Source organism: Lissotriton vulgaris, chromosome 4_1 (genome assembly GCF_964263255.1).
Source record: "Lissotriton vulgaris chromosome 4_1, aLisVul1.2, whole genome shotgun sequence".
In the NCBI taxonomy this organism is placed as follows: domain Eukaryota; kingdom Metazoa; phylum Chordata; class Amphibia; order Caudata; family Salamandridae; genus Lissotriton; species Lissotriton vulgaris.
In genome coordinates, this window is record NC_141691.1 from 1,458,213,722 (window position 1) to 1,458,233,718 (window position 19,997).

Here is a 19,997-nt window from a genome sequence, read left to right on the forward strand (position 1 = left end):
GAAATGAAATTCACTTCAAAAGAAAAAAATATGACAGTGGTTCAAACTGCAGTAGCAAAAGAGAGCCCTTGCATAGGGAAAACGCATTATGGTCGTTACACCTGTACCTGCCTCAGAGGCAGTGACAAAAGAGAGCATTCCGAATGCAAAAGCTTAATATCCAAGGTGGATACAATGGGTTAATTCTCTTGCTGCAACTGACGTGGAATACGTTTTTGACCCTTACTTGAAAACTCAAGAATTTCTACAATACAAACAAGAATGTCCTCTGCCCACTGAGATTCTACCTCTAGAACATTTATACAGACGGATAAGCACAGCCCACAATTGGGGTAAACAGGCTTATAGTGCTGCGTGTGCGATTGTTAAAGGTCGCTGGCGCAATGGTAAATTCTGACCTATGGTAAAAAAAAAATCAATCTCTAGGAGATTGTATAGCCCAGCGAGCTGAACTACAGGCTTTCAAGATGGTGCTTGAAAATACAGATCGCGAATTCCCCACACTCATAGTGTGCGATTCGTATTACTGCGTACAATCTTACAACGAATACTTGCAGAACTGGGTTCTAAACGGTTTCAAAGACGCAAAAGGTGGCACAATCAAGCATAACTTGCTTTGGGAACAAGTAGTTCCATTACAGAAAGAACTACAAAAGACTCACGTGATCCATACGCTGAGTCATCAGTGTGATGGCGTTCACGTTGCAGGGAAATCATTGGATGATGAAGCCACGAAGGCAGCTGTGCAAACCGCTTCCGTAGCAGCAACCACTCGTTCAAAAACAAAAATAGACAGCGAAATAATGTAAGCTGTCACTGCTTCAATAAAAGACAGTGGTAAAACACTTCCAAAAGACTTTCCACCCAAGTACTCATATATAACTGATGCAAATAATGTTCCTTTTGCTCGAATCCCTGGAGTGGGGGATAGAGTAATCTCAAACATGGAACATAGATCAGGACTAATCGTAGCAGACCATGAAGGACTTGCCTCTGCGCACGCAGGTGTTTCCGCCACAGTGTCATTATTAAAGCAAAGATACTGGTGGCCGCGCATGAGGAAACGGACCCGAAATTATATTTTGGAATGTGAAATCTGCCAGAAAATGAAAGTTTCAACAGTGAAACGCCCGGCGCAGACGCTCCTTTTAATTTCAGATAAACCACTAGCATGTGTTTACCTGGACCACTGTGGTCCCTTACAAAGGATGGCAACTATAAATATATCATGGTCCCAGTGGATTCATGCTCAAGATTCATTTGGATCTGGCCTCAGCGCTCGGCTGACGCCCGAACTGTTATAAAAGATTAGCGAGTCTTTATCGGCACATACGCAATCGGCATTCTACATTCTGACCAGGGTCCTGCGTTTAGCTCTCAAGCTTACAAGGAGGCCATGGCCAATCTGGGTGTTGCATTACGGTACTCAAGTCCATTCCATCCTGAAGGAAATTCGGTAGTGGAAAGAAAAAACCGGGACATAAAGCAATCTATAACAGCTAGGGTATTAGGCTCGAGTGACGGGGGGGTCAAACATTTATTAAGTGTCCAACGTAGTTTAAATAATCTGCCAAGAAATTCTCTGGGTGGAATCACTACATATGAAATCCTTTTTGGTATTAGAATGATTGTCGAAGACCTCGATCGTCATACTTCAGTGGTAGAATAAAAAGCCTTTGATATCAAAGACCGTTTGGCTGTTTTGCAGGAGTTAAATGAAACAAGAAGTCTAAGCAACACATTACAGAAGTCAACGACCAGTGAAGAAAAACCACCTGTCCCAGCAAGGCCTGTCTGGATTCCAAAGATTGGGGATCTGGTCAGATAAAAAATAGCAGATAAGAAGGAATTTGGGCCTTCTTACAGAAAACCAGTACCTGTGCTAGCAATCCACGGATCAAGAACAGTGTTACTATTGCCCCTTGCTGGAAGAAAGGAGAACAAGATCGTATCCATCGACATGGTAAAACCACATAATGTGGCCGATAATAAGTAGTAGGCCCAGTGGACTCCAAAGATGTAGTAGACAACCAAATCTTGCTACTATCCAAGAGGTTCAAACTGAGAGACTTATCACATTTGAAGAATCTGCAGTAAGAAAAGAAGGACTATGCAACAAAACCGTGGAACTTGGGCCTCTTGAGACCCAAATAACAGTTCGTCAAGACACTCCTGTCTACAATGATATAGCATCTGACTATACTAATATGACAAGGGATCAAGTAGCTTCAGTGATTTCAAGTGATCCTGATGCAATACCTACAATTGACAGAACTGCCTCTGGCTATTTCATGAACTTTGATACGTTTTCTGAGGATCCCAGTGAACCTGAAACAACACCAACAAATAAAAATTTCAAGGACAAGTAACAGAACTCTTTCATCAACTTGCAAATACATATCTGGTATCACCATGGGTTGAACTTTGGATTGTGTGAGGCGTGCTTTTTCTCCTAATTTGGCTCATTCTTGTATTAAGTTTGGGAATGCTGATAAATGGGAAATATAGTAAAATGGACACAGCAAGTAAGAACATCAACTTGCAGCTGAAGCCACACAAATCATCCCATCGTGAACAGAGAGACTTGTCATCAGTAAATATCACAGCTGTTCCTCTACCTGGTGGAATAGCATGGAACAGAACTGATTATGACATTTACGGTTCTGTAGAGCTGTTGAAGATTCCACATCAATTGAAAGTTTCTTTGAGTGACTTGTTTCGCCCAGCACATTTTCTGACGATTGGAATTTTGAGACTGTTAATAACATGATGGCAGACTTAAAAATGTCAGCAAAATTTACAAAACACGAATACTTAGAAGGTTCATCAGATTATGAACAAATGTATTGTTTTAATCATTATTGTCATCAATATTTGCACAAATCTGCAAACCCTAGAAATGTTTTTACTTCTAATCAATGGGAACATTGTCCAACGCCACCAAAGGGTAGCTCAAAAACATTTTATGAAATATGTCCATACTTCTCAGGTTTTAATGTCACAAATCCAGGAACATTTTATTTTAAAAATGGTAATTAGACAGGAATGAAAAGTATGTTGACTAATACTAAGCAAATTTATTCTGCGGCCTTTTATGCTCAATAATCAACATTAGGTCTTGACTTTTGGAAAGACAACATTGAGACAAAAACTGTCTGGGGCACAAAAGACTGGCAGGTGCAAGGTTTAGAAGCCTTATTCAGAGTCTGCATCCTCCCAGAACAAATAATGTTTTCAAATGACAAACATCTTGTCATGGCCTGGCTAAGATAAAAGACTTAAACAAACCGTCCATACTTAAATCCACACCTGATAGTAATGGCACTACAGATGAGGAGGTAGACGTGAAATATATTTTACAACAAAACAGAACTAATCCTGATTGGAAAAAAAGGTTAATCTGGCCCACAGACACTGATAACTGTCAAGATAGATTCCTGAACAAGACACAAGGGTTTACAGTAACTAGGCCAGATCCAAGATATGTCCAGAGACAACATCCAGGGATGATAACAACATACAGTGTAGGAAAACTGTGCCTTGAGTGGCTACAAAAATCCGCACTCCCAGATATAAAACACTTAACTTTACTTAAAAATGGCGTTGATTTGAGAGACTTCTTACAAGGACCTCGTAAACCCCGTCATAAGCGTTTCATATATGCCGGTATATATGCTAAGCATGGAAAATCACGCAAATGGAAACTGCAGAACGAATACGAGAAATTGATTGTGTTAATTTAGAGAAAGCTCTCTCTGTAGTTGACAATGGGTTAACGACTATTATCCAGAATGTATTATTTGGACAGTATTGTATCCTCAGCCATAGACCTAATGGAACAGGACTTGCTCATGTTACAACATGGACAGTCTTAATTGCGTTCCATAATGCTGCCAGGCTGGAGGTTACAAAATCCTCATTCAGGCTATGTGCCTTGGCGTCTAATCAACACCACGTCATTGTTTACTGGATTTAACCTTACAGATAAACAAATCTCTTCGGCACAGAAGGGAGCAGACTATACGGTGCTGAGCATAGAAAAACTGGAAAGATTACCATTAACCGTTTCTGAGAAACCAGCCATAGAATGGATAATACATGGCACCATCACGTTGCCAGTGACGATTTTCCAGTTTCAGTATTGCTTGAAAAACATACCAGCAGGCCTGTATGAAAGGTTGGGTAAAGAATACATAAAGTCGACCTGGGATTTGCCATACGCACACAAATGTTGGAATGGGGAAAAGGAGGAATTTCTTAGTGGGAAAAATTGCAAAAGCACACTGAGCGGTACACTTTTATGTCAGGGTATTAATTTACATGAAGCCTGCGATGGTCCTTCGATCAACTTATCCTGTCACCTGCAAGGTTCTCCGGCAGCAGTGATAGATCCAATTTTTAGGCAGCTTTCCAATGGGAGCTACATAATGTTGAATGATCACAGTTGTTGTGGAATGATGCCAGGAATAGCCTATCTCGTTAGTGTGTCAGCCAGGGTCACTTGTTGTATGCATGTATTGTTTCCTAAAACTAAGACAGACGGGGAGTCGCCGTTATAGCCTTCACTGAACATCTCTTCTATACGAATTGTTACTTTAAGCAGAATGAAAGCTATTCTTTTACAAAAAACTGTGCCACTGACCTCGTCCAAAGAGACATATGATCTGCAAGTTGCAAGGTCCTCTGCAGAGATACATGCCCTATCATCAACGAATTGCCCCATACATTTCTCAGAAATGTTAGGTCGTATCTTAAACATGTCTGATTCCAGTGGTACTGAATATGTATGTAAGACTATTTTTGCAGGACTGTTAACACCCTTTGAAGCAGTCCTAGGCATTTTTCTAAACTTCGTGCACTCTGTGTTCGACGGCCTGCCTCTCATTTTGGGATTCGTAGCCGGAATACTTTTGTTGTTCCTTCTGCTCCGATATGGCAAGTCCAGTCACCAGCGATACCCAGATTACCATGGAGAACACTCTTCTGGCAATGCAGGGTCGTGAGCGCATGATACAGATTCTTGGCTTTTCTCGTTTGAGAGATCTGAATACCACGTGGTTCCTATCATTCAGACCAATCTGGAAAGAATACATCTTACCTTTTCTACGATGCCTGCTTTGTGGAGAGGAATGCGTGTTGGATATTTGTCTGACACTTCCATCAGCACTGCTAACGGATGTTGACGCTTTGCTTGGTTTGGTAACGGCTCATGCATTGTGTTGTCCCCAGCAGCTACCAATCCTGATGGTGGCATTCATTTCGGTCTCACCAGCACATCCAGCTGACGGTGAGATCCGTGGACCAACAGGCACACAGGTACCATCTACTGCGAACATTGCTAATGCGACTGACGCTGACGGCGATGCTTCTCATCTGTGTACGATTGATCTACTTAATGAAGTGGTTCAACTTTCACCTACTGTGGTAGACTATTTCTTTGCCAGCTTAGAAGATTTAATGTTTTCTCCTGACACCGAGAATAACTTTTGAAATTAGCACACCGAATTCTATTGACTTTGAATTCGACCTTTGTTTTTCAAAACAAAAAAAACTTCTAACTTTGGAACTCTATTTTTCTACGATTTGATTTGACTTTTTCAAAATTGACCTTTGGCACAAAGTAATCTGCTTAAAGTAGAACTATTCTTAGAGAACAAGAATTCTTTGAATACTTCCTAGGGATATACGTTGTTAGAACACATGCTTTTACCACGCATGCCTTTACAACGCAGGTTTTTCAATGCAAGTCGTTACAACGACTTGCGTTGAGGGGTGCTGGATAGTGAATAGTTTAAGTTACTATTCCAACTCCAGTCCCCGTGGATAGTAGGGAAGGTGTTGGATAGTAAATTAAACTATTACCTATCCTAGAGCGCCCCCCCCCCCCAACGCAAGTCGTTGTAATGACTTGCGTTGAAAAACCTGCGTTGTAAAGGCACTGCGTGGTAAAAGTTGCGTCGTAAAGGATGTTTCCCACTTCCTAGAAACAATATTGACCTTATCCACAAACCAAAACAATTTATATATTATGCTATGGGATGGTCTCAACCTTTTTCTTCTGTATTTAAGAGCCATTTCATAAATGTAATTTTCATGATTCATTCAGTTAGCATTACCAATATCATACTATATGCTTAAAATGCATAATTTCATTTCAATCTTTATTTCGATCAGTTTAGATCATAAAAGATATGCAAACAGTTTTCAGTCAAAATGCAGAACAGAGTTAAAAGGGATTACAATAGGCCTATTAAAATCGATTACTATATATTACAAATAAAAATCATCAATACAGTTCATTTATCCCGAATCTACCTCATGTTTCATAAAGCATGCCCGGATGTGCCACATCGCAGTTAAAAATGTTGCTACCGCAAACACAGTGGGAGGTGAAAGATCCGTCTTTAAAATTCTGTAAGCTGGGAGGTATTGGCTAAAGCCTAAATTTTTAAGGAGAGGAGCAAGCCAATATTTCCTAGATCTTTGGTAAGCCTTGCAGAAAAATATAATGTGCAGATCATCTTCCAGATGGTGTGAGCATGACGGGCACTGTTCTCTGGATGGTGAGTGGGCCCAACGATTTGTGAATGCCCTGATGGGGAGTGTGCCATAACGCCATTGCATAAATAATTTTCTGGTAAGAACGGGAGTGATACCGTCTAGCACATGCTCAAGAAGGTACAAATATTTCGATTTAATTAACAGATCCGTCAGGGACCCCTCCCGTGTGCTCCCCGTTGAGGCCGATAGCTTCAGCTCATAGAAATCCCTTGAAAGGAGTTTGCGTGGGATCCTACGCATGTATTACCTGGGTCTAGCCATAGTTCTGGTCTACCTAGAGTCTCACATGTTTGTTTGATATACCTCAACCATGGGATTTGTCTTGATTTAGGTAGGCAAAGAATCTTTGGAGCTCGCTCCTGTAATTCATAAGTTCAGGCATACTCCAAATACGGCGCCAGAAGGTTATTGGTCTAAGTCCCAGCTCTTCCGAAATAGGTCTGAGACCCAGATCAAGTCTCAGCGGAAGCAGCGGGGTGCTTGCCGGTAGTGCCGCCATCTGTCTAATGAATTTATTTGCAGTAATCTGCAGGTTTTGGGCAGAAGTATGACCCCACAATTTCCCTCCATACAAAACTGCCCCTCTGGCCTGCATTTTATAAATTTTGAGAACGGCACCAAAAAGGTTTGTAGGTCGACCTGCTTGCCATCCTGCAAAAGCCACCCGTTAACTGGACCAGTTTCATGTTAGCCTTGGTCCGGTGCATGTCCCATGTCATATCCTGATTGATAGTTACACCCAGGTATTCAAAAGTAAGAACCCTCTCGAGTCTTAATGGACCTATGGTAGGGTTGGGATGTTTTGAGGGAGGGGGGTTGAGAATCATGAATTTGGTTTTCATAGCATTGATCTCAAGTCCCCGCTCCACACAGAAGGCTGAAAACCCATCCAGAACCCTTTGTATTCCCATGGGGGACTTAGACAGCAGCAGGGTGTCATCCGTAAACATAATAGCGGGCACCCTGCTGCCGTTCAACTTAGGAGCATCAATATCACCCATCCTAGTCAGATGGGCAATCACCCCATTGACAAAGAGGCAGAACAGGGTCGGCGCAAGCACACAACCCTGTCTCACCCTCCTGTCAAAGAATCTTCCAGAAAGTGCCCCATTTCTTCCGCACCTAACACGTGCGAAGTTTCCCTGATGTAATCTTATCAGAATAGCCAGGATATCACCTGGAATGCCCAACTCCGCCAATACGGTCCAAAGTCTATCTCTAGGTACTAAATCGAAGGAGGCTCGCAAGTCCACGAATACCGTGTACAAGCTGCCGCCCTCGATTACCGCAGTCTTCCAAAACAGGAGGTTCAGGCGGAAGATCTGGTCCATAGTAGAGACCCCTCTTCTAAATCCCGCCTGGTAGGGACTGATAATGGTGAATTTCTCTATCCAATTTTGGAGGCGATCTAGTATCAGCCTGCCAAATAATTTCTGGGGTACGTCTATGAGGCTGATAGGCCTGTAGTTGGCTGGGAGCAGAGGGGATCCTTTCCTAAATATAGGGACAATCTCTGCGCCCAGCCAAGTACAGGGAACGTCCATACCCCTTAGGACAGCATTGAATATCAGGACCAAGTATGGAGCCCATACGTCAGGCTCCTGCTTGAATAAGTCACCCGGCAGGCCATCCAATCCTGGCGCTTTGCCTGATGCCAACCCTGCGATGGCTGCTCGTACTTCCATCTCTGTGAAGGGATCCCCCTCCACTGACACGTTAATATTAGGTGGGCTGTCGTTAGTGACATCATCGGCAACCTTGTATAGGGACTGGAAGTGATCCTGCCAAGTCTTGGCTGAGATGTTCGGTTCAATAGCCGAGGCTAACTCCTCGGAACCCGTGTTAACGGTGCGCCAGAATTTACGAGAGTCCCTGATAGCCAATAACGTAGTGAGGTTTTCCCATTTTTCGTGTTCCCATTCACTTTTAGCATGGGTGATCAGGCGCTTATAGTCCCTTCTCCTAGCCTGAATTAGAGACCTATCTGCACCTTCCTTGATTGATTTCAAAAGATCTGATTTAGCCTTGCGGCAAACATGGTAATACCAAGTGGGGCGGTCATGACGACCACCCCCACTCATTCCTATGGTAAAAAGGACTTTAGCCGCGGACTCGATAAGGTTCTCATGTGCCAGCCCTAGTTCCTTGTGAGTGTCCTGGGAGATGGGGCACTCCATTATTGTACAGACCTTTTCAAGAGTGGCAATAAGCCGGGCGTAAAGTCCACAAACCTTCTCTGGGTTAGAAGCTAGCTTCTCCCACCTTACTCGCCGTCTATTGTTTGTCAGAGCCAACCCTGGAACAACATCGTCTAGCGCGGCCTTTCTATCTTCTAGGCCGGGAATGGCATATTCCAATTCCAGCGCATTGTGGTCGCTATCTTCCCTAAGTATCACCTGGAAATCAATGATATGCGACCACAGGGAGAGTTGGACCAAGATGTAGTCCAGCCCTCTCTATGATATGTGCATTTAGGTGGAATATCTGAGGTTATGCGTCCATTACAGGCCCGCATGCCATGCTTCAGAGTTAGGGCAGTAATTTGAAGAACTAGAGGAGTCCAGGCTCTGGGGGGAGGAGCTACCGAAGGAGGTACCAGCCATGCGGTATCCTCCTCCTGAGATAGTCCATCCAGTAAACCTGGGAGGGGCTCGAAGTGACAGTTAAAATCACCTTCCACCAGGAACGGTATGCCCTGGGGGATGTCACTAAGAAAGACTGAGTGTTCCTCAATGGTGTGTGATTCTTGTGTGATGTTTACCGGCCTAGAGTAAACATTAACCACAGCCAGTCTACTCTAATTCGGCCACTCCAACAAAACACCAAGGATGTCCTCGGAAGCTGAGGGGAGGGGTGTAGCCTCGCAGCCCAGGTCGGCAGCCACCCAGGTTGCGAGGCCTCCTGAGGGACGCCCCTTACCTCCCCACTTCGCTGGAATCGAGAATGCCGCAAAACCTGTGCATTGGACAGCCTCTCTAGCCCAAGTTTCCTGGAACAGGCATATATCTTTGCCCTCAATGAACAAACTCCAATCCGGACAGTTCTGTTTGTTCCCCAGGCCGGCCACGTTCCAGGACAATATCTTGAGTGACGGTGATCTGGGATTCAGGGCGGGAACACTAGGTGTGACTATGTCAGTTGGGCTCAACTGTGATATGGCGCTATAGGCTCGTTGCCGTAGTTCAACTATGGGTTCCTTAAAGCTGGTTAGGGGTCCTTCAGTGTTTGAATGAGCCACTTTATTATTATTATGCTCCTCACAAAGATCCTTCTCCAAGGTGTTAGCATGGCATGCAATATAGGGACTAGTGTTTCCTTCTTTACGACCCCTACATAAGTCGCCCACCTCCCGCCTCCTGCCGCGGTTGTGTCAGTCCACCATATCCTGACAGCTGTACCTGTTAAATGTTGGGAAAAAATCTGGCTGCTGGAATCTGGGGCGGTAGAAGTCACCTCTATCTCTATCAACCCAACCTCTCCCTCTCCTGGAAATTGTGTGCCAACCCTCCTCCTCGCATGAATTAAACAATGGTGGGTAAAAGAAGGATTGGGGTAGCGACTGGATGGATGTCCCCTGTTCAGAATGCGACCAACTGCATATATGGGAAACAGTCCTGGGATCCCTAAAATTAATTATAACACAATCTCCATTGATTGATTTCCTTGTATTACCCAACCATGGAACTCTCTTGACCATAAGAACCTCGCTCGAGATTCCATAGGGTAAAGGTCTATTTGTGGTCAGCCAGTTGACGACCTTGTTTTTCAGAGCGGAGACATATTCTTTAGAATCGGACTTTAACTCTGGTACACCAGCCAAAATTACTGTGTACGGGCTCGCCTCTGGCGGCAGATTCATTGGCCTAGGTTTTTTAGTGATTGCATGTGCTCCTTGCATGCCGGTAGTTTCCTTTTCTAGGCGGCTAGATCTTAAATTACGATCAGTCACCTGAGGGGTGGCAGTGTGTACTGTAGGGGGTTGTATTTGTGGGATATGATCAGTCACCTGGGGGGTGGCAGTGTGTGCTGTAGGAGGTTGTTTTTGTGGCATCTTAGGAGCTAGCCCAGCGTCCTTCTGTGGGGGCTTTGGTATAGCGTTCTTATTCCTAAGCTCTACCCCGCTATTGGCTAAGTTGGTATTTATTTTAGACATGCCTGCAAGCTGAGCAGTTGTTTTTTCTATCGTCACTAGCCTAGCTTCAATCTTTAGTAGGCGTGTTTCTAAGGGACTTAACAGTGACTTAAAAAGTGCTTCAATATTGGGAAGGGTAAGATCATTGGCATCTGTGTTTACACTAGTAGGTGGAATTGACAAATTTGGTATCCGCAGAGATGGTGTGACAGTGGTTGGGGACATGGTTTTATGTGATAAAATAGGTCCTTGTTTACTTGGTCCTTGTCTACTGCCCCCCGCTGTACAGTTATGCTTAGCAATTTTTGCCTTTCGCCCACCAGTGTTTTGTACCCCCCTTTTCCTTTTTGGAATAGCACCTTCCCTTTTCCCCTGCGTAGGGCAACCTACACTATCATTGATATCATCCGAGTTAGCCATAGTGGCAGTGGAAAGGGGGAGGGTCTGTTGCGCTTGGGTCTGGGGTAGGGGTAGAAGACTAAACTCATCGGGAGCACTAATATCATTGTCAATATTGTACAAGGTAGAATTAGTTAAATTAGATAAAACTGACGCCCCACCGCCCACGTTTTCCCCATTGTCTGAAACAATGCAACCCAGTCTATTTTCCGGAGTCTTTGCATGCGCTATGGGCCCCATAGAAGATCTTCTGACCCATTCTATTTTTTGAGATATGCGCCTTTCAAGTATCGTTATTTCATCGATAAAAGAGACCCAGCTTTAGCAAAGTAAGTGTCCAAAGTACCTTTTGCTGCTCCAGCAGTCAGCGTACTCTTGCTTCTAGTTTCTCTGGTCGCCATGGTTCGTGTTTTGGAGTGTGATCGTAGGAATCAAAATTAACAACAGGAGCAAGGGCGATAGCCCGGTCGTGGTCTCGACCGGCGCCCGCCTGCGGGCGTCCCGCGGTCGCAGTGATGGGCGTGCTCATATAGGTGTAGCAGTGGGCGGGAAGAGACACCAGGTGCGCTGTGTTGGAAGGCGCTGTGAACCCTGGGTCTCGCAGTCCCGGCCCCCTGCAGCAGACGGCGAAGAGTAAAGAAATCGGTGGGTCCTCCCAGGTGTCAGGCTCCGTAGGACACAATAGCAGTTTCCACAGTTCTTAGCACGTAAAAACGGCTGCGAGCGGCTCCCGCGAAGCGGGGTTCGCGAGCCGTAAGTAGCCTTGAAAAAGCAGGGGGCGGGAAGAGACACCAGGTGCGCTGTGTTGGAAGGCGCTGTGAACCCTGGGTCTCGTAGTCCCGGCCCCCTGCGGCAGACGGCGAAGAGTAAAGAAATCGGTGGGCCCTCCCAGGTGTCAGGCTCCATAGGACACAATAGCAGTTTCCACAGTCCTTAGCACGTAAAAACGGGTTTCAAATGCGTAGAGTACAAATGCTCATTTTCGTGTGCATCCATTTCAAATGCATTTTATGTATTTTTGGGTGGGATTGTAAACACATGCTTTAGATATGTTTTAGTGTTTAAATTTAGTAATGTCGAACATAATAAAGTGGAGTGGGTGTTGTATAGCAGTTTAGGACCCTAGTGTAATTTTCCCAATTCATGCCCTTATACAGGTATAAATCCCCTTGTCCTTATATAGGCATAGAAATGATAACCATATTCAGACATAGCCCCTGCAGTCCAAATACAGGCATGGATACTTCCACTAGTTCCGAAAAGCCACAACGATTTCTTGGAAAACTCTGCTTCTGCAGTCAGGGACTTCCCCTTGCTTGAATATTGATTTGTCCAAGAACTCATGGAGTTTTCAAAGAACTGCGATTCTTTGATGACGTTATTATGTCCAACTTTACGCCAAACTCGGCGCCTTCAAGGTATAAATATGACCACACTTGCCCATAGCAAACACACAGTGGTTTGGAGCAGTTCGACTATCTACTTGCCGGACACAGCTTGCTACAGCAAGTGCCGAAGGAAGCCGACCCTCCAGCTGACGCACTGAGAGAGACGCTGTCTTTTCTCTTGCCGAGAAATCCAGCTCCAGTCTTTCCAAGCTCCCCTTGCGGGGTGTTGGGAAATCGAGTCCCGAGACAGAGATACCAGACCTCTTTCATTCTAAACCAAGGTACGGAGCTGATTAGACCAGAAGAGAAATCTTGGATAGATTCTTGGCAAAGAATACTGAACTTATGCTACACCTCACTTACTTCTTCCTTCATACTAGACTCAGGTTAGGTACATTGGGGTAGGCGTATTTTAGAAGCACCTGTTGAGTACTTTTAGTCTTTATTTTATAATCTATTTTATGGCTTAGAAACCATACCATCCTTTTACAATATTATTTTATAATACTCTTCTTGCTGTACGTATTATACTTTGCAGTCAGTATTGCGATTGTAGCAGTTCATTTCTTCTGCATGAGAAAGAAGACTGTTTAATAAATACTTTTATTGAAAACGTCCGTTTCTTTATTTCTCTGCACCTCTGATGAAACGAAGCATGTAAAATATCTATCTATTGTTTCCACGACTCTGAAGATCCGTTTTATCTTGGGGAAACAAAGTTGTCATGTTTATGCGGTTGGCAGAAACTAATCCCTTCTTGTTTATTCGAGAAAGTTTCTAGTGACCTCTGAGCTAGCTGGCACTCACAATTAAGTCTAATATATTCGATAGAGACGTAGTCGACCTAAGTCCTACGTCACGTCTATAGGATATATTATTCCAATGCGCAGAGCCTATTGGGAATATAGGAACTACACTACAGTGAGAAGAAAAGAAAACCGGATCTCCAGGAGCAGGTCTATATCTTCTTGAGACTGACCTCAAAACCACAGAAGCCGAAAGAGGGTTGCACCACACAGAGGATTGGCTCAGTCAGTGCATCATTAAATAGTAAAAGTGCTTCAACCACCAAAGACGGAGAATGAAGCACTTCCATGAGAAGATTAGGCTTGTACTCCGCCATAGGAAGCTGCAAATCCAAAAGCTCGGCAGCCTTCCTAATAACCGTATGATGAGGAGCAACATCCTTTGAGGGGGGAAGCCTTCTGAGAAGCAAAGTCCCACTCCGGATAAGTGTGAAGTCCACTTGCCTCACACAAGTCGTCAAACACATCTTCTGCATCATACACTTCTTCCTCTCTCTCTTCAGCCTGGTACTGCTCCTTTTCCAATAATCTCTGCGCTTCTCTCCTCAAGAGCATCTTAGTTGGGGGGGGGGGGGGGGGGGGGGGGCACACGTGGCGTCGAAGGTGGATCCACTACCGTAGCTGGTGCCAATCGAATACGAGAAGCTTCACGGGATGGAGCCGGGGATCATACGGCGTCAACATCCTCGGAGACAGAAAGTGCCAGGACGGTTTCGCTGACATAAAGGGGGCCTGAGGTTACTGGTGATGCACACCCAAATTAAATGCCATGGGACCCGAGGTTCTCCAGAGGGGTACGAGGCCCTGGCGAACACGCCATACATCGCATTAAATAAATGAGATGAATCTGAACCCGGCGTCGGAAACTGAGGGTATGAAGCTGGTTCGAGATCCAAACGAGGTACCTTTGGAGTCGGAACCGCTGGAGCCACCGGTGGAACAGTCTGAGCCGAAGGAACCTCTGTATCAGCCGGATTCGGCACACCTTCTGGAGTCGGTGAGAATCTCGGCGTCGATGCCTGCGCTGGAGTCCTTTTATATAAAGGAGATTGAGCCGGACACCCCTGAGGAGACACTGAAGGAGAAACCAAGTCCTTTTCTCAACGTCGAGCAGGAGAAGGCGACCTCAACTCCACAGCCTTTGAGGATCAGTGTTGAGAAGCATGTCTCCTCTTCTTATGCTTCCTCTTGGAGTCATGCGACGTCGATGACTTGAACTTTGACCTTTTCCGACCCCTTTTTTCTTTTCTTACATTGGCCATATAAAGCTTGGCTTCTCGCTCCTTCAATGCCTTAGGATTCATCTTCCTGCACAAAGAGCATCCCTCGACGTCGTGGTCTGAAGATAAACACCAAAGACAATCTTCATGCGAGTCAGTAATTGACATAAGCTCACCGCACTCCTTCCAGGGCTTAAAACCGGACTTCCTCAGGCAGACATGACAAAAAAGAGAGATACAAACGAAATTACAAAGTATCCAGTCAAAGTATGGAGAGTCCCAGAAAAAAACGTTAGCGTCGACAGCGCGGAAAAAAAGGAACTGACATTATCACGCCGACGTGGTCCTCTTATGGCTCCAGTGATGTCATGTGGAGACGCGTGCTGAGCCATGGCATCATGACGACCTCATCGGCGTGGAGAGCTATGAAAAATTTCCACGGGATGCTGGCGGAGGGGATAATCATAAGGTGAGGAATACACAGACAGATGTTTCCATCAGAAAGTGTGTTTTGAAGGGAACTCTGTAAACTGCACTGTGTTTACCCACTACCACACAGCTATCATTATTATTAAAATAGGGAATAATATATTTTTTTAAACTGGGGGTGGAGTAGGAGGGCAGATGGGTTTCCACGTTAATTAAAGGAAAAATTAAAAGGTGCAACCCAACGTGTCCTTGTTGTGAAAGGGATTTGTGCCACTTTCTCTCAACTTTCGGCTGAAGCGGAAGGTCAGCAAAAAGGAAGACCTAATATAGTTAATGCAAACACCAGCCATTCTTTTCTAGTGCTTCTGTCTCTTGTAATCAATGCCAACAGCCTTTATGCTGTAGCACGAAAGATCCACAAAAAGCATGCATAAAGACAAACTGCACAATTACTTCGCGAAATGGTCTGGCACCTTTGAAATCCCATATAATAAGGAGCCATACAAAGAATCGAGCTAAAACAGAGTGTAAAACACATAAAACAAATGTATTTCTTAAATCATTCCACTCCAGTCGCACAGGGCAGGTTTAGGTAGCCACATTCTGCCAATTTTAGAAAATGTTAATAGTTTACGGTCTTAAACTATAGTCTATTTAAAGGACTTGAGCATCTGCATGAGCAATGTACGCCGGAGAAAAAACTCTCTTTTGAAATGGAAGTATCTCCAGCACATCATAACTTTATTCTGGATTGCTGATCAAAATAAAGAACACCAATTGGTCCCACGTCTAACATGCACAATAATTAAGAAAATCCACAAACCTCTCCTGTCTGCAATATTTACGCATTTTTGCAACTTCCACTGATGACTGCTACTGGACACTTGCACAATGTGAAATTCTTTCACGCCTGCGTCACTCTGTAAATAAAAAATTAAAAAAGGATGTTATGAATGTTGGCATTTACAATCATAAAAACCTCCTTGCATGCAAAGCAAACAGTGTGAAATAAAAGTATAACTAAGAACCATTTAGAACAAAACACAGTCACTGTAATTTAAAGCTTGCTTAAAATAGAACATTTAGGCCCTTATTTCAAGCATCATTAACATACCGATGTGTTAAAAAAAAATTGAGGTTCTGAATAAATAATAACCTGCTTACCTTTGGAAATGCTCCTTCAGGTGGATGGATAATCCATCTAACCGCAGTGACCCTAGATAATTTTGATAAAAAGTTGAAGGCTAATTGTATTATTTTCCCTATAGTGAATATCAAGTGATTGCAATGAATTTTTTCTTAACAGGTATGCCCATGATGATCGGTCTGCAACCCGAAATGCATTGGGAGGTTAGAGATTTTTTTTTATATGTTTCCAAGACGGATGCAACTACAGCAATCATGAACGTTAAAAGAATATTCTGATTAACACATTCGAACATTTGAATATATGAATGTTTTCAAATTAGCCAATAAAAATAATTAGCTGATTAGCTGAAGAAGAATGTAAAAGTGAGGCAAGTTTGTCAGAAATGCTTTTTAAAAGATGTAACCTATGGGCAATATGAAATGCAGTGCTTCTTGAGACTGAGAAGCATGTTGGTGCTATCAGCTTGACATTTGTATGATATCGTGGTCACAGCACACACCAAGACATCAAGGTGGAGATGAATGTGGATTAAAAATTGATAAGTGAAGTGTTTTTTTCCAGACTTTCAAACTGGTCCATCCTGCCAACTCCTTCGCCTTCCTTTTTAAAACTGCCTGGAACGAATAAACAAAGGCCAGCTGACAACAACACCTTGTCATGTTACCCAAGAAACAGACTGCAGGCACCAAATGGTTAGGACAAGGAAATACCAACTTTCTAAAAGTGTCATTTTCAGAAATGTGACTTTAAAACCGTCTTAACAGTTAAGAGGGTTTTAAGTTCTAATTCCTCAGATACCATACATGTATTTCCTACCTGCTTCTAATCAAAAGTTATCAGTTAACAAATGTAATAAGGTAATTATCCTATGGGAGAGGTAGGCCTTGCCATAGTGATAAATGAGTGGAGTTTTTGGGAGCTTTTCGCTACTAGGACCAGTAAAGTGCATGTCCAACATTTTAAATTCAATGCATCCTGCCCTATGAGCTCTTTAGGAGCTACCCTAGTGGTGACTCATGTATTAAAGAGGAAGGTGTAAGCCTGTAAAACGGTTTATTTTGCATGGTGAACGCAGGCTGAAATGGCAGGTTTGAGACATGTTTAAAAAGGCTACTTTACGTGAGTGGTGCAATACGTTCGCCAGGCCCACTAGCAATATTTAAATCACAGGCCCTGGGAATATGCAGTACCACTGTACTAGGGATCTCACGAGTAAATTAAACCGACTAATTAGGTGTAAGCCAATTTTACCATATTTAGAGAGAACACAAGCCTTTTAGCACAGGCTAGCAATGGTTAGGTGTGCGGAGTCCTAAAGTCAACAAAAAGGGGTTCAGAAAACAGGAGAGGTGAATGCAAAAAGGTTGTGGGTGACCCTGCAAAGACGGCTAGGTCCAACAGAGGAAAAGTAAACTTTACCATTGCTTTAACATATGCTTCAGTCAAAGCTTTCTGATCAGCCTGATGGTCCTTGTACCAGGCCACAAACTTTGCCCAGCGGCCAGAATAGGATGACTTTGTGAATGGGCGCCAAGCAGCTAAAATCAGGTCTACCACTTTTGTAGGCAGGCAGACCACTCAGCTGGTTCCCCTCAAAGTCCAGACATCAAAATGGAGGATGTGGAAGTTTGGGCAGAGAATCCTGCCCTGTTCTTAGAAGAGGAAGCCGTTCAGAAGAGGTAGATGGAGCAGAGGGGTCTGACAGTTACCCTCAACATTTTGGAGTTTCAGGCTCTCTAAGTCGAGGCATTCTTAGGAACTCAAGGAAAACTGTGGCATAAGAAGAAACACGTAAAGGCGATCAGAGTAACATGAAAGCAGAAGCTTGTCACCAGGAGCTGGGAAAAAGTTCTTAACTGCCACTGACTGGGTATAATGGAATAGTGTTGATATTCTACTCCTTAAATGAGCAGTGTCAGCTTTCCAGACTTTTTAAGCTCCAACCTATTAGGGTATATTGCTCCTATTTCCTTTCACCCTTCCCTTAAAAAAAGTTTTGTGAAATAGTTTTCTTCAGTTCACTATGCTGTATACATTGACTTTTTCTCTGCTTTGATTAATTAGGATTCTTTTTTTTTTTTTTTAAAGACAACTGGTGAAACTAAGCCAATATTACCCTTTTATAGGCTGTCAAACATTTAATAATAAATAAAGAAAATGGTTATTCTAAAAGAAAGTATATATATTTTTCTATACAATTAGCTCCGGGATCCAGCACTACTGAGTGACAATTCAGTGTTTACGACTACTATGAAGATTCATGTGTAGGAGAATACCTATGATCCTCTTAAGGGAAGAGGTGTGGGCAGCGGCCAGGGTGACTGACGCCAGAACACAGGGGCTCACAGTTCGATCCCCGTGCCGGCAGCAGGTCAGCCCTGCACCATGTGGCTCTGGGCAATAGCTCGCTTAATCTTCCAGACAGCCCCCAGCGCCTTGACGCCTTTGGGTATTTGTTTGCTCTTTACAAATACTGGATTAATTAGTGATGCCAACCTCTAATAGTTGGTGGTCGGCAGTGCAAAAGATTCCTTCCTCAATATATTTTGCATATAACTGTACATAATACTTTTTCTAAAGTATATTACACCAATGCATATCTTAAACAGGGTATAATGGCTGACTTAATGTCAGATTTAATATTGCCAGACTTCAGCGTGATTAAAGCTATTCCTTTCTATACCCAGATTAAAAAAAAAAAACACTTTACCAAACTACAATTCCGAAAGCACATTTAATACAAAGGCTTCCTTTTTAACCAGGCGCTTCTTTGAACCTGCTATCATCAATTTATTTATAACTTTATTCACAGGTAGAAGCCCTCCTTTATTTTGTTCCTTGCTCAATGGGAAAATGTTCTTTCTCCAGTATTAGAGTGTCTTTCGTAGATTCACATGCATGAATATCCCCCGTCGTCGGAGTGGGAGTCCCACGGTAAATAAAATAGCAATAATATAATATATATATATATATATATATATATATATATATATATATATATATATATATATATATATATATATGTATATATATGTAACAACATAAAACCTGAAATATGTAATAGAAAAAAGGCATAACAAGCCTACACATATTTCTACATAGGAATGTATGGAAAAGGAAAAAACCATTTGCCGTCTATCATTGTCATTATGTTGGTCCAAACCACAGCCAATCAGGCGCCAGCAACCCTCTAGAACCTTCTCCTCAGAGCTCAGCACCTCAGATTTTCTTCCGCACGTCGTGTGAAGGGAGTCTCCCTGAGCACTGCTCAGTTTTCTTCAATTTTCTTAATTTTTTTCTTCTTAATATCACAGTTTTGTAATGTCTTCTTACATGAAGTCTTCCTTCAGACCTTGTGTCACTTGTGGGAAGCTGAGACCTTTTCCTGTGAACCCTCATAAGAGTATATGGACAACTCTTTGCTGGTCTCTGACATGGTAAGGGGAGAAGGGGTTGTTCTTGTGCTTAGACTGTACCCCCCTTCTGATGTGGGAAGATTTTTTTGTTTGTCCTGCACATTAAGATTTTAAGTGATGCTTCTCCTCTACTTCACCTGCTGCAGTAACATCACAATTCAGGGGTCTCTGGCCTCCTTTGAGTCTGCCTCCCACATCTACGGCCACGAGATTTACTCTCAGGCATCTAGACTCACTCTGTGCATTTTTCTACGTGAAAATGTGCCAGCTTGTCGACGATACGGTCTATGTACCCTCTGACGACATTCTCTGCCGTCACTGTTGCTCTGCAACGACAACGCCTCCAGGCATGCGTCGACGACTATGATGACAGTGCCCTCTTGTAGTCTACAGGCTCGTAGACCACTGGGAATTTTTGTCGATGGTAAATTTCTTCGACAGTTGGCCCCGTCGACAGTAGGCCCGTCGCCGGTGGCCTCGTCAACGGTAGGCTCGT

At 43.5% G+C, this 19,997-nt stretch overlaps 1 protein-coding gene across 3 annotated transcripts in view; it reads right to left on the reverse strand.

Moving 5' to 3' along the window:
• TRAPPC8 (trafficking protein particle complex subunit 8) overlaps positions 1–19,997 on the reverse strand; it is a 1,294,567-nt gene that overhangs the window by 254,534 nt on the left and 1,020,036 nt on the right. For all 3 annotated transcript variants that reach the window (XM_086965686.1, XM_086965689.1, XM_086965688.1), the window contains one exon: positions 15,759–15,855. In XM_086965686.1, coding sequence (XP_086821812.1) covers positions 15,759–15,855 — 97 coding nt within the window. The remainder of the gene's footprint in view (positions 1–15,758; positions 15,856–19,997) is intronic.